This window comes from Balaenoptera borealis (assembly GCF_965194805.1).
Source record: "Balaenoptera borealis genome assembly, chromosome: 16".
Classification (NCBI taxonomy): Eukaryota; Metazoa; Chordata; class Mammalia; order Artiodactyla; family Balaenopteridae; genus Balaenoptera; species Balaenoptera borealis.
This window is the reverse complement of record NC_138872.1, coordinates 51,347,082-51,362,654: the sequence shown is the minus strand read 5'-3', so window position 1 is coordinate 51,362,654 and position 15,573 is coordinate 51,347,082. Positions and strand designations below refer to the sequence as shown.

General features: G+C 48.4%; 1 protein-coding gene across 7 annotated transcripts in view; it reads right to left on the bottom strand.

Moving 5' to 3' along the window:
- The window catches only part of MAPK8IP3 (mitogen-activated protein kinase 8 interacting protein 3), a 47,370-nt gene extending 33,552 nt beyond the window's left edge, over nt 1-13,818 (bottom strand). For all 7 annotated transcript variants that reach the window (XM_082362884.1, XM_082362886.1, XM_082362889.1 and 4 more), the window contains exon 1: nt 13,323-13,818. In XM_082362884.1, the coding sequence (XP_082219010.1) occupies nt 13,323-13,640 (318 nt within the window). In that variant the 5' untranslated portion in view covers nt 13,641-13,818. The remainder of the gene's footprint in view (nt 1-13,322) is intronic.
- Nucleotides 13,819-15,573: the final 1,755 nt, after the last annotated feature.

The window sequence follows — 15,573 nt, the reverse complement described above, 5'->3', positions numbered from 1 at the left end:
GTGTGTTCCCCTGTCGGTGTATGTCTGCAGAGCATAGTTTACTCAACTGATCGCCTCCTGTTGGACTTTCAGGCTGCTTTAAAACGTCCGTTATTATTGTTACTACTTGTGTATCTGCCCAGTGGCATCCTGCTCCCCAAGGCCAGATGGGAACCCCAACCCCCCAGGTCGGGTGGTACCCTTCCCAGAGCCCCCATGGCCTCCGCGCTGCCAACCCGACAGGTGGGAAAACGGCAGAGCATAATTGTCTTAATTTTCAGCTCCTGGATTACTAGTGAGACTGAATAAATCCATTAGTCATATACACTACTTCTAACAGCTCATTACGTCCTTTGTCCAATTTTCTACTACAGGTTCTTATTTTTCTTAACAATTTGTAAGGACTTATTAGACCCATTCAAGAATTTGTCTTCTACGCTGCAAGTACTTTTCCCAGGATGTAGTCTGTGTGTGTACAGTACAGAAGTTTACTTACTTCTACACCATTTACTTAATAATTTACCCTTTCTTCATTGCTCTGAATGCTACCTTTAGGATATGCTAACTTCTAAGACATATTTCAGTCTGTTTCTGAGCCAGTAACCAAAGGTTTTTTTAAACTTGTAGCGTAATAGCATCTTTTAATAGCTGATATACACTTACCCTCTTAACTCTTCCTTTTCAATATTTTCTTGGTTACTCCCACTTGTGAATTGTTCTAGATTAAGTTGAGAATCATCCTGAATCACTTATATATTATTTTTTGAATCAACGTTTTGCCTGTCAGAAAGCATCAGTTCTCTGGTCCTCAGGAAGGGGTCCCTGTTTTTCATGACAAAATGCTCAGGGCTGGACTTGGGCTGAATGGAAAGCTCATCTTGAGCCAGTGAAGAGCTGAATGATGGGGCGACTGGGGCTGGAGGATGGAAAATGCTCCCTTTCTGTAAACTGAGCCCTGTCCTACCTCCAAGCTGGAGCACCAAAGTTTTACACAAAGAAAAGCGTTCTGTGGTGCTAACATCATTTCTCTAGAATTCCCATCTGTATTTCATCATACTACCTGCATTTCATAGCTGAGAGTCAGCTAAAAAGATTTCTAGACGAAAGATGATTGGCTGCACCACGCAGCAGGTGGGATCTTAGTTCCCTGACCAGGGATCAAAACCATGCCCCCTGCAGTGGAAGCATAGAGTCTTAACCACTGGACCACCAGGGAATTCCTCCAGATTCTTAAGAAGGTCAGACAGATGTTCCTAAATCTATCCTGATAGGTGATCGTTAAAATCCAATGTAGATGACAGTCCCAAAAAGCTTTGTCATGCCATAAAACAACCGATACGCTTTGAGATCCCCGATGAAGTTGGCCCCGAACCAGGTGACATGCAGAAATCCTCTGATGTTATGATATTTTAAGGCCTTTCAGCCCTAGGAAATACGGAGACATCAACTGAGAGAGAAAACATCTAGGTAAGCTGTGTACATGTATGTCCTCAAGGCCAAAGGCAGAGGGCACCCCAAGTGGCAGGGAGACATGAACGCACAGGACATTTGTGGTTCCCAGGCCACAAGGAATCCTGGAGCCAAGAGACAGTCCTGTGATGGGAATGGTCAGTCATCAGTAACCACCCGCAGACAAGGGGTGTGAGTGATAACGATCACAATCACGTGGCAGCAACTCCCCAGATGAACAAAAAGCCCCAAGGAACCCGCAAGGGACCACCAGCATACTAAAGGGCCAGCCCTCAGCTTCCCTGCTGGGCTGGACCAAACACCAGGACACCGGGACACTGCAGGCTCTGCAGGTTGGCGACCACCGCACTTGGCATTTGGCGAAGAACCGCTCTTCCCTGCTACCTTGAGGGACAGCATCGAACCAGACAGAGCTGACTAGGGGGCATCTCAGGGGCTCCAAGTCCACGAAAATATCACAAACACAATATGCTGTTCTACAGCTTAAAAGGCATCCTCTTTCTTCCCCTCCTGAAAAAACTCTTTCAACGTTATTACAGTAATTTTAGTTAACGAAAACGCAAGCTAACTGTTTAACTGAAATGGAAGATGCAATGCCACCTTCATCAAATATTATGAGGGATAAATAACGTGAAGGACCAGTGTCTGGCCAAGACTAAACAGATATTTAATCATTGCTTTTTATGAGGAAATGCTTGGGGCTAGACTTGGGATGAAGTAAGAATCACCTGGACAAGTAAGGAGTAGTTGATGGACTAAAGCAGGGGCTTCGTGGTTGGTGGTTAAATGAATAAGTGAGGAAAATCCAAGTTCTCCTCCAAAACGAGGGGGGCAGCTGTGGCGGGGGAGGTGTCAGGAGGGAACTCTAGTAACTGGGTTAGAGTCACAAAACATTCAATAGATGTTTTCAAGGAAGCAGAAAATATTTTTATTTACAGATCATTTACTTTAGATTTAAGAGAATCAAGAATTTTCAGTGGTGGGGGCCAGGGTAAGTTATCTCTATAAGGAAGTCATCCATAAGAAAGCTAAACATTTTTCAATTTTTACTGAATTTGTCCAATTCAATTTATCCAATATGAATGGAAATGAGAAGAATAAAAATTTTAACAGCATTTGGGTCAAGTGGGTCTGCCTGGTGCTGGATTGTGAAACAGGAGGAATCTACCGTCTGAGACATGCCAAAGTGAAAAACTCGTACACACGCCAATTACATGCACTACAGATTTGAGTTTGTCTGGAATTGTCATCTGTCTAACCGAGTCTAGTCAAAATGTCACTTAGCACCTGATAACACACAGAGGTTTAAGGCCACCTCACAACAAATCTTTTGAGCCTCCCGAAGAGCAATGAGGAGCAACTAACAATTGAGGAAAAGGTACCAGCGTGTCTTAACATGAACACTGAGCTAGGAAATACCTGATTCTTACTGCTAAATACCAATCTACTACATGATTTCCTTTTTAGATTTTGTTTTTAAGATATACTTCTACCTCTCCCTCTCACTAACAAATTGCTCTGTTTTAAAATTAAATTCAACTTTGGTTTTCAGAATTTGCCTTTTGGTGAATTTCGAGGTACATACTGAAGTAACCTGAGAGTGTGGGAACTTCCAAAAATCCAGGAACCAGAGGAAGCTTTTCTCAATATCCCATGGAATGAGATCATTCTGTCTAACTCATGCATAAAACCAAACTTAAGAAATAAACTGACTTTTTCAGGACTTCCCTGGTGGCGCAGTGGTTAGGAATCCGCCTGCCAATGCAGGGGACACAGGTTCGAGCCCTGGTCCGTGAAGATCCCACATGCCGCGGAGCATCTAAGCCCATGCGCCACACTACTGAGCCTGCACTCTAGAGCCTGCGAGCCACAACTACTGAGCCCGTGTGCCTAGAGCCCGTGCTCTGCAACAAGAGAAGCCACCGCAATAAGTCCGCGCACTGCAATGAAGAGTAGCCCCTGCTCGCTGCAACTGGAGAAAGCCTGCGCACAGCAACGAATACCCAATGCAGCCAAAAATAAATAAATAAATAGATTCATTTTTCAAAAAAGAAATAAACTGACTTTTCATGTCAAATATAAAATTAAGACAACAGAAGCCAGCATTCCTAATCCCAGAATGCAAGAGAAATTACTAGGTAAATACTCTTTTATAACATAATCATTAGAATTCTGGTAACTTTCATAATTGAAGGCTATTTTAATTAAAGGCAAAGTAAATTAAGACATGAAATCCAATCCTTCCCTCTTATATGTCCTTTAGGCCAGGGTCACACATAGGAAATAATTCAATTCTGGTCGAATTGTTAGAAATAAAACAGGAATCAAAGATTTTGTTCTTTTGCATGTAATTCCTTCCTGGGGGTGAGGGGGTAGAGTGAAATGTCCAAAAGAAAAACGCTCTCTTTGGGTCTTTTACCTTAGGCAGAGTGGTGCACTGGGGTGCTGGGCACAGGCTCTGTGCCCAGGGGAGATGCCCTCTACGGATGGCTAATTCCCTGCTCCTGTGGGTCACTCCCATCATGATCAAATATTTACTGGGTGTTCACAGGGGTGCTGAACTCATGAGACCTCAAACCTCAGAGGTTTTTTTCCCCATATTCCATGACTGTTACCATTTACATCTAAAATGCAGTGTGGGCAGGTGGACAGAGAGGGAGGGAAGGGCATTTCTGCTTTCAAGTTTTAGACACACGTCTGAGATCAGGCCACTGTGCAGGAACCCAAGAACAAGGTTGGATTCATTTTTTAAAAAGCATAGATTCCTCATTTAGGTTAAAGGAACCACTGGTTCAGCATCTGCCTGAGATGAATCCCAACAAATGGCATTGGTTTAACTCACACTGATTTTCAAGAATTGGTAAGACAGGGACTTCCCTGGTGGCTCAGTGGTTAAGACTCCGCGCTCCGAATGCAGGGGGCCCGGGTTCGATCCCTGGTCAGGGAACCAGATCCCACACGCAGGCCTCAACTAAGAGTTCGCATGCCACAAGTAAGGAGCCTGTGAGCTGCAACTAAGGAGTCCACCTGCCACAACTAAGACCTGGCGCAACCAAGTAAATAAAAAAAAATAAATATTAAAAAAAAAAAAAGAATTGGTAAGATAGGAAAGATGTCTGTAAAAAAATACATATTTTAATATATTACACATTTATTTAAGTATTTAATGTTAAATACTAATATATACTTTGTATCTTAAAATATACATTAAATTTATTATATTAGTTATGATATACGACATGATTGGTTCTGGGGAGAAATAAGAAAAAGGAAGATAAGACAAAAACTGTAAATGCCCCATCCTGGGAGAAATTTCCCTGGGAGAACTTATTCTCAAGTAGACTGTGTTCTTTGAAGCATTCTTTTTTTTTTTTTTTTAATTTATTTATTTATTTATTTTTGGTTGCATTGGGTCTTCGTTGCTGCACACGGGCTTTCTCTAGTTGTGGTGAGCGGGGGCTACTCTTCATTGCGGTGCGTGGGCGTCTCATTGTGGTGGCTTCTCTTATTGTGGGGCACGGGCTCTAGGCACAAGGGCTTCAGGAGTTGTGGCACGCAAGCTCAGTAGTTGTGGCTTGCGGGCTCTAGAGCTCAGGCTCAGTAACTGTGGCACACGGGCTTAGTTGCTCCACAGCATGTGGGATCTTCCTGGACCAGGGCTCGAACCCATGTCCCCTGCATTGGCAGGCAGATTCTTAACCACTACGCCACCAGGGAAGTCCATCTCTGAAGCATTCTTAGCAGTTTACCCTGATTTCTTCAACTTCCTAATCCACTTGGCTTCTACATCCCTCTCGCTCCATTTAACAGGAGAGACCTGAGGACACCCATGGTTGCCCTTTGGTGGACACAGGGTCTCGCTGTCCAGAAGCGTACACTGAAGACCCGAGGCCACAAGCCTGGGCAGAACCCATGGGATCCCGCCTGGATGTGGGTCTGATTCACTGGGAGAAGGAAGTGGTAAGAGGCCGGTGTGGGAAGGTCAGGGAGCAGGACCACAAGCTGAAGTCGAGTGGAAGGAAGGGCACCCAGAGAACTTGAACAAAAGGCATCACCTTGAACCCACCACTGTAGATAATCAGAATCCAAATGCCCTGACCCTTGTCTCACAAACCCCGCCAACGGAGGTCCGCTCCACTGATCTTGGCATTCTCCAAATCTCTTGCCCATGAGAGGTGCTCAAAAGAAGGTAACTGACTTATGATTCTGCGGGCTCTAAGTGTCTGTGAATATTTCCTTTCCTCGGGTCGAGCCTTTCCCACCCTGGTGACAGGGATGCTTTCTTAGGACGCGCTAGCCGGCCACCGACTGATTCTAACCACTTGGTTTCCCTGCCCATCTTCCAGCAGGGCTCCCTGTGTGCAGCTGCATGCAGGACAGGCTGCACCGGAGCCTCCCAAGTCCCCGAGAAACAGGGCGCAGGTGTGGACCGGGAGCTCCTGTTCCACCAGAGGAGATGGATGGACACCCACACAGCAGGCTACACTAGCAATGAACGGATGAATGAAAGAACGGCAACAACCTGGGTGAATCTCAAATCATTATGCCGTGTGAGAGGAGCCAGTCAAAAAAAGAGTGTACACTGCAGGATTCAGTTTATATAAGGTTCTAGAAAATGCAAATCAATCTACAGTGACATAAAGCAGACCGTGGTTACCTAGGGATGGGGGAAGTGGGGAGAGAGTATTGAGGGCCACAAGGAAACTTTGGGGATGATGGAGATCATCATTATCTTGATTGTGGGGATGGTTTTTGGGTGTAGACGTGTTAAAACTCACCAAATTGCACACTTCAAATATGTACAGCTTAGTGCACTGACCTCAACAAAGTTGTTACAAAGAAAGAACGGAACAGAACTGAAGCCCATGGTCGAAAATTTCATGGTGCGCTGTAAGCACTAGCTGCTTTCTAGGTGCTGGGATTTCCCTCCAGACCTCTTCTCAGCCTTTCAAGAATTTCATCACCTCTCTGTTGTTTCCTAAATAGCTGCAATGCTTTTTTTCTTTTTCCTCATCTCACAATATTTTCTTCTATTCTCCTGTTTCAAAACCCGCTACACTTTGGGGTCTCCCCTCTTTCTAGAACATGTTCACTGAAGAAAAACACCCCACCTTTTAAGCATCTTCCTTTCTTGCCTGACGCTATGAAACAGGTCACAGAAACATTTACTGCCTGTTCTTACAGAACAGTGATTGAGCTAGACCGTCCACGGCTACACTGCCCAGTACCTTAGCCACAGCCACACGTGGGTATTTAAACTTAATATAGGGAATTCCCTAGTGGTGCAGTGGTTGGGAATCCGCCTGCCAATGCAGGGGACACGGGTTCAAGCCCTGGTCTGGGAAGATCCCACACACCGCGGAGCAATGGAGCCCGTGTACCACAACTACTGAGCCTGCGCTCTAGAGCCCGGGAGCCACAACTACTGAGCTCATGCGCCACAACTACTGAAGCCCATGTGCCTAGAGCCCATGCTCCACAACACGAAAAGCCACCGCAATGAGAAGCCCCCGCACCGCAACGAGGAGTAGCCCCTGCTTGCCACAACTAGAGAAGGCCCACGCACAGCAACGAAGACCCAACCTAGCCAAAAATAAATAAATAAATAAATAAATAAATAGTTTTAAAAAATAAACTTAAACTAATTTAAATGACATAAAAATAAAAACTCATCCTCAACTGCATGAGGCACATGTGAAGTGTCGGTGGCCCTGTGTGGACACACAGCAGAACAGAAATTTCCATCCTCACACAGAGCTGTGTTGGACAGATGGATGGCTGAAAACCACAGAAAGAGGCCTTGCCCTCCAGGAACCAACAGCTCGGTGCAGCACGTGGAAGCAGAGAAAGGCTGCCCTCCTTCCTCACCTGCACACGCACAGGCAGCTGGCATCTCTGTGGGACGTGTGTCAGAAAGAAAAGAACCAGCCTTGGGGGGCTTCCCTGGTGGCACAGTGGTTGAGAATCTGCCTGCCAATGCAGGGGACACGGGTTCGAGCCCTGGTCTGGGAAGATCCCACATGCCGCGGAGCAACTGGGCCCGTGAGCCACAATTACTGAGCCTGTGCGTCTGGAGCCTGTGCTCCACAAGAAGAGAGGCCGCGATAGTGAGAGGCCCGCGCACCGCAATGAAGAGTGGCCCCCACTTGCCACAACTAGAGAAAGCCCTCGCACAGAAACAAAGACCCAACACAGCCATAAATAAAATAAAATAAATTAAAAAAAAAAACTTAAAAAAAAATGATTGTTAAAAAAAAACCAAAAAACAAAAAACAACCAGCCTTGGGGATGGAAGAACCAGAAGGGCACTGCCCCTTGGCTAACCAGGAAAGAGCCCCCAAGTGGGGACTCTGGGGTGACAGGGACTCACTCGAGCACCCGCATCTGCATGTCACGGTGCTAGACGCGAGGGAGTCAGGTGTGCACAGCAGAAGCAAATGCAGAGGGGGCAGAAGGAAGTGGAAGGGCAGGGGACAGGGCACGCGGGGGGCAGGTGCTGGGGACCCCGGGAGAAGGCAGTCCCCTCCTGGGAGCGTCCCTTCCTCTTTCCCCATCCATACCCTTCGCTCTCCATCCCACGTTGCCATTTTCTCACCATCTGACAGTGTGGCAGGACCTCCCCATCCGAGCACCTGCCTCAGGGTAGCACGGACCCATCCCCAGCAGCAAGCCTGGCCCTCACGATGCTTAGTTGACTGAGTTAACGAACAAGAGAGAGTGGGAGATGGGACCTGCCTGCGGACCAGTTCATGCCACAGGAGAAGGGTTGGGAGGGGGAGAAAGTGCCTGGGGGACCAGTGTGACAGTGGTGACTCGAGCTAGGATGGTAGCAAAGGAGATAAAAAAGAAGCACAAAAAGTACAAAAAAAAAAATCAGGCCAAAAGAATGGCCAGGACTTAGTGAGTCACTGGACATGGGAGGCTGTGAGGATGACCCCTGGGGCCCTGACTTTCAACAGAGCAAAAGCCTGGAACATCAGCCGTCTGGCCGCTGACCACCGAGCTCCTTGTCTCCACAGCTGCACTAACAGGTCATCCTCCCTCTCACAACAAGCGGGAACTTGGGAAAAGGGACCCTGCCCCCCACACGAGTGCCCCTCCCCAGCTGCCATCCTGCATCTGGTCACGAGGTCACACGAAAGCCAAACTGAGGGACATCCTGCAAGATAACTGGCCTGTGATATCACATCGTCAAGGTTGTAAAAAGCACAAAGTGAGAAGCCGATCGGGAACTGAGGACACCATAGGACTTGCAGGAGCCCTCAGGTCTTAGCGGAGCAGGAGGGAGGGAGGGAGATGGAGAGAGAAGAGTAATGTGGAAAAACGTTCACCTTGGGGAATCTGGGTGAGACTGTCCATAAATTATTTCTATATTTTTCCATAAATTATTCCAAAACAGAAACTTAAAAAAAAGACATTTAAAATTTAACTTAGAAATTCTAGTTTTGGGAGAACTAACTTGCCCCAGTCCCTGCCCCGCTGCCTAACGGCCACCACAGGGCCTTGAGGGTTCCAAGGGTTCCCGCTGGGCGAGCCTGGCAGGGTGGTGGGGCTTCTTCCGCATGTTCTGTTCTCTCTGGCTGGAAAGCGCCTCTCTCTGCTCTCCTGTGCCTATTTGTTTTTTGAATTTATTTTATTTGTATTTATTTTTGGCTGCATTGGTTCTTTGTTGCTGAGCGCGGGCTTTCTCTGGTTGCGGCGAGTGGGGGCTACTCTTCAGTGCAGTGTGCTGGCTTCTCATGGCGGTGGCTTCTCTTGTTGCAGAGCAGGGGCTCTAGGTGCGCGGGCTTCAGTAATTGCGGCACGCAGGCTCAGTAGTTGTGGCTCGCGGGCTTTAGAGCGCAGGCTCAGTAGTTGTGGCTCACGGGCTTAGCTGCTCCACGGCATGTGGGATCTTCCCGGACCAGGGCTTGAACCCGTGTCCTCTGCATTGGCAGGTGGATTCTTAACCACTGCGCCACCAGGCAAGCCCTCTCCTGTGCCTATTTGTTCCCATTTTTTAGGGAGAGTCTGTTGTACTTCTGGTGACTCTGGTAAGAGAGCTATAATGGACCAGTATTTAGAGGCAACCAGGAAAGGCAGCTCCGGGCACCAAATCTTAATGGCTTCATCTAAAAAAAGTTAATAATTGAAAAAAACTGTCCTGGGACTTCCCTGGTGGGCCAGTGGTTAGGACTCCACGCTTCCACCACAGTGGGCACGGGTTCGATTCCTGGTCAGGGAACTGGGATCCCACATGCTGAGTGTGGCATGGCCAAAAAAACCCAAAACAAAACAAAACAAAAACCTGTCTTTTAATATGACAACACGGCAGAAGAAGAAATTGCATACCTTGTCTAAGCTGGGGTGAATTTACTATTTGTAATATGGGACACAAGAAGAAAACCTTCTGATTCAATATATTAACTCACTTATAAAAAAATGCCAAATGATCATCTCTGTAGAGTAGGATGATGGCTTCTGCCCCCTCCAGCTTCATCCTGTCCAAATATTCTTCTACAAAATGCATTACTTTTGTACAACTAGAAAAACACAGTTTTGGGTAAAACTTTCCAGTTGGATGCTTTCCTTACACAGCACCAGACACTGAGGTATCAGCAAATACCCACAGCCATGTCTCATGGACAGAACGTCCACTTGAGTTGCTTGTGATGAGTGGGGGATGTTACTAGCAGTTTCCTTAGGGCCAAGAAGACTTTAAGGTGAATGATGGCTACTAAACTCGCACCTTGTCTCTCAAACACTGTTTTTCCTCCTGTAAACCTAGTGCTTGATCACTGCGAGGAAGGCTCTTTGCTGCTCAGGACTGGAGTGAATGGAGCCCTCTGCTCCCTCCTCCCTGGGGGCCACGGTGGGCAGCACTGCCCAGGGGCGCCCACTCCCTCCCGGCCATCCTGGTCAAATGCCCATTTCCAACCTTCTTTTCTAATGGGAAAGAACTCAGTGGGTTTTCAAAACTTTGTATTGGATACCGTTTCAGCATTTTTAAGGTCTCTGTAGAGGTTTTAGAAGCCAGCACCATCCATTTAGCTCTGCAAGTCTGAGCGGGACTCACTGGTCTCGATGACAAGCGTAAAACCCGCACAGTCAGAGACTGAGATGCCCCACGCTTGCCACCCGAGGCTGCCCCATCAAGGTGCTCTTCCCTGGCTTGGCTAGATCTGCCTTGCTGCAATTCTCCAGGCAAACAACAGCCAATCACGGGACTTGGCACTTGAGATGAAAGAAACTTGCCACGTCTGGCAACCCACGCACTTTACAGAAGCAGCCAGTGGGGCCAGAGAGGGGGAGACTGGTCACAGGGCGTGCAGCTCCCAAAGGCGAGGCTGACACTCAAGCATCTGCAAACTCTGGGGCCTGGCCCCCCTCCCTGGACCCCACCACCTCTAGCTACCGTCACTCCCATCGAGAGAGTCACCCTGGGACCAGAACAGACTCGCAATCTCTCACTGTGGTTATTACAGGCAAGAAGTAGCGGGCAGAGGTGTTTGCTCTGCTCAAGGCTCTTTCTTTTTAAATCTGCAGATTCTGTGTGCTCAGAAGGCTGCAGGCGGCTCAGGTTACTCAGCTCTGACTAAGCCTTCTTGAGCAGAGTGGCCGGGGAGGCAGAAGCTACTCTGCATCACGCACACGCCTGCAGCCCATGCTGTTCAGCCTCCCGTGTTATCAGACACACATCTAGGATCTCAGGCCCTGCGTGGAAAAAGAAGCCAGGCCACAGTGTACACTGGTTTTTTCCACAAAACTGAAAATGAATGTCTACTGGATTTAGTAAATGAGCTAGAATGCCAAAATGGTTACAGATTTTGGCCCTTTTCTTGGTTGTAACATCACATGAGGTCTCTCCAAGGGCATACTATTAGCATCAAATCACAGCCTCGATGCCGGCCAGCCAAGCGTTTTGTTCACTCTGTGGCTCTCTGCTCAGCATCTCTTAATAGCTGGGGCAAGGATGGGTCTCGGCCTCCAGGGCACTCTCCTCCATACCACATGCGCACCCCCAGCTCTTAGTCCAGGGGTGTAAGTGGGAGGCCAGAACCACACTCGCTTGCGGCTGCACTTGAACCATGCAGAGCAGAGCAGGGGCTTCATCCATGCAGAGCAAATTTTTAAAGTAGATGGTTATGATTCTTAGCCTTAAGGTTGTCCATCTTTCTCCTTTTAGTTCCTTCTCGTCCACTATATTGACCACATAGGTACATGATGAAAGGAAACAAACCTACTCAGAACCTCAGTTAGGCATCAAATGGCCGCTGAGAGCAGTCAGAGAAGTGGGAGGTGCTGCCCAGCATGAGGGAGGCAGCCACTGCCCCACGGCCAGTGAGGGGAGCCCCAGAGCTCCAGTCTTCTGGGGGTATGCTCTCTGACCTCCTACGGCAGCATGACATGGAACGAAGAGCCCACTCCAGGGGTCAGGGTAGACTGCGTCTTGGCCTGGTTCTTCTAGGGCACGTGACCTTGGTCCACCCCCACTCCTTCTTGGGACCAGTTCTTTCCCTAGTAAATGCCTATGGCCACTCTGAACTCTAAAATCCTACGAGCTCTTGCATCTCCCTTAAGTTGAGAGCCCTAAATTAGTTTTGGTGGAGCCTGGCACCCCAATCAATAGGCAACAGCCTCTTGACAGATGAATGAAAAAACCCAAGATCAACATAAACCACCGTAAGTAGGAACGATACAAGGCACTCTTAATTTTTATAAACACACTTTAAACCAAACTAGGAGGACATAAACTGCCCTGGCTTAAGAAAAAGCCAAAATACTGAAACAATCTTCCATTTCAATACTAAAATCAAGAATGTGTTAACCCAAATTAGTTAAAAAGGAATTTAGCTCATTTAATAAGAAACTTCCCATTCATAAACCAAAAACCCATCACCTAATGCCTGGAACAACAGAATGTCAGGGCTTAGAGATCATCTAGGGCAACTGACTCATATGACTGAAGGAAAATCAAAATCCAGAAGGGGGCAGGCGACATAGACAAGGTCACAAAGGCAAGGCAGGAATGAGAACCCAGGTCCCCTGAATCCACCTGGGTCTGACAACAGGGCTAAATATTTCATAGTGAATGAATGAAGGTAAGTGGTATTCCCTGCAATGCATGGTTCTTCTAACTGGTTCACAAATAAGTGATTTCCAGGTTATGGAGGTATCCTAGAATACGATCAAATACTTCAAAATTCTACTTTTAACTCCTCAGAAGCCACAGTGGAATTTCTCAGCATTTTCCACATAAGCTAACAATATTCCCAACGGAGGGAACCACAGGGCAAAGAAATCACCTCCGGAAACCTGGAGTCTTTCACCTGGTGCCAGAGGAGCAGCCTAACGGCGGCTTTGGTAATGTGTTTACCTCAATCACCAAATTCACCCATGTCACAGACCGTCAAAACATTGGATTAGGGATAAGGCAAAGATCTGACAACACCTCTTCTGGCTGCAGAACCATAAGAAGATCAGAAATCCCCTTTCTGGAAGGGTTTAAAATTAAAATTAAAATTGCAGCAACCAGAAGTTGTGACTGGGGTCTAGGACACGTTTGCGGAAAAACACACACAAAAGCAAAAAGAACTGGCGTCTGCAATGAGAAGTGAGTATGGAGGGGAGACGGAGGCCTGAGACAGTTTAGGATGCAAGGTCCCTCGGTGACGCCAGGTGGTTCAGGTCTAGGGTTCCTGGCTGGAGCAGCAGGCCAGGAGGATGGGGGAGCCAGGCATCAGCCCCTGGGCCGGGTTCGGCGTCGGGGGCGTTGGTGGGATGGGCGGGGCGACACCTGGGGCCCGGGCAGGGCGGGGGCTAAGGGCGGGGGCTAAGGGCGGGGCAGGACTGGGGTCCCCGGGAGGGGCCCCGGCGCCGCCCGGCCCACGCACCTCCTCGGCCTGCTTGCGCAGCGCCTTCTCCCGCTCGTACTGGGTGAGCAGCTGCTCGTTGTCCTCGCGCAGCAGCTCCAGCTCCACCTCGTGCTCCTGGTTCTCGCTGAGCACCGAGTCCAGATTCTCGAGCACGTTGACCACGAGTGGCATCAGCTCCTTGACCACCTCCTCGTCGTAGCAGTGGATGAGGCGCTCGAACTCGCGGTAGATGGAGCCCGCCAGGCCCGACACCCGCTCCGACATCACCGAGCCAGAGCAGTAGTCGTCCTGGTACACGACCACGCCGCCGCCCTCGTCCATCTGGATCTCCATCATCGCGGCCACCGCCGCCGCCAGCGCGGCCTGCTGTCCGCCGGCGCGCCCGCCCGCTCTGGCTGCCCGTAGTCCGCAGGCCGCGGCCCGTCGCCTGCGCCGCAGCCGCTGTCGCCTCAGCCACCGCCAGCTGATACTGATGCTGATGCTGCGCCCGTCGCTCAGCGGCCGGAAGTCCGGCCTCCCGGAAGTCCCGCCCCCCAGACAGCGGGGGCGGTGCCCGCCCATCCAGCCGGAGCCCCGCGGCGCCGCACCGCTAGGAGTCGCAGGGGCCCTAACGTAGGAGGAAGCCAGTCCCCGGGTCAGAAGCTCGGCCGAGCGGGGCTGGGAGCGCTTCCGGTCAGGTTCGTCAGAGCAGCTGTCTGCCAGCTCCCACGACGCAGGCGTGGACTTTTATAAAGTGACAGCGTATGTCCTAAGTATATACAACTGACTTTGTACGGTTTAGACTTAAGCGAGCGTCCGTGTGCCCACCCTTCCCTCCAAAGAAATGGCCGTTCTTTGTGCGCCCCTCCCTCCCTTCCGGAGTTGACCGCGACGCTGACCTGGTTAACTGTGACTTGCCTTTGTAGCTTCACTGCACAGCAGTATGTACTGCTACACACTAGGTACTCAGAGCTCCCTTCAGAGCGGCTGTGCCTTCCATGGTCCCTCCTGGGATTCCAATTAAATGCAAGTTGCCCGTCTCATCCTAAAATCCAGTAACAGACTCTCACTTGGTCCACTTCTGTGTCCTGATGTTGTGTAACTTCTTCAAATTTCCCAGTTTCACTTCAGCTACGTGTAGTCTAACATCTACGCTGAGTTTATTTCAATTTTTTTTTTTTTTGGCCTCTCCCCGCGGCATGTGGGATCTTAGTTCCCTGACCAGGGATGGAACCCGCTCCCCCTGCAGTGGAAGCGCAGAGTCCTAACCACCGGACCGCTAGGGAAGTCTCTCAACAGTTATATTTTTCATTTCCATTTGTTCTGTTTGACTTTCTTATATTTTACCAGTTTTGATAGGCCCTTATTTCTTCCACTTTTAGCCAGTTGATTTGCATTTTCTTTCTCTGGTATCTGAGGACACCATGAATCTAAGACTTAGACTTTCAGCTTTGGGGGCCACACAGGTGGCATGAATCCTGATCATAAAACCAAGAGTGACAGCTTAGTGTTAACAGAAATGCTCTTACCCCTGCCTTTCACCTGATGCGATGCTTCAAGGGGAGTTCATCCTAACCCGATTGCACCAGTGAACGTTCCTGCAGGTGATGCCCTAAATACTGTTGCACAATTTTCTCCTTGCAACCTACTGTGCTGTATGGATGCTCACCCACCCCACTAAGAAACGATCTGAGGTTTCAGTCTCACATTCAGACTGCCTGGGTTTTGATCCTAGCTAACTGTAAAACTGAGCCTAAAACAATTACCAACCTACTAGGAGTGTTATGAAGATCATAAAAGGGGCTTAGTACAATCTCTAGCAAATAGTAAGCATGCAATATAGACTTGTTTTATATTCTCAAAATAAGCCAGGACAAACAGATGAAATGTATAATTTCTTCTGGTAAGCAAGTTACAGAGAAAGCTGGTGAATGTTTTGGGGAATGTTTCTGACTTCTGCTCTAAGCCTTTCCAAGAAATATGGCCCCTTTTCAATTCCTGAAATAGCAAATACAGTAGGGCAGCCACCACTACCACAGTCAGAGGCCAACTGACTTGTCATCAACTTTATTAGTTTTTACCACTAACATGTTTGGGCAGATTTGTTACTTGAAACTGGTTAAAGAAAAAGGAGTTTTAACAAAATGATATGCTGGATAATTCTTGATGCTTACTGAAGAACACTAGTACACTCTGGAGAGCTCAAGCTAACTGAATTAGAACTTGCTTCCTTTACAATTTGTAAAGATAATTCGCTATTCAACTTTTTCTTTCTCATTACAAGACCCTA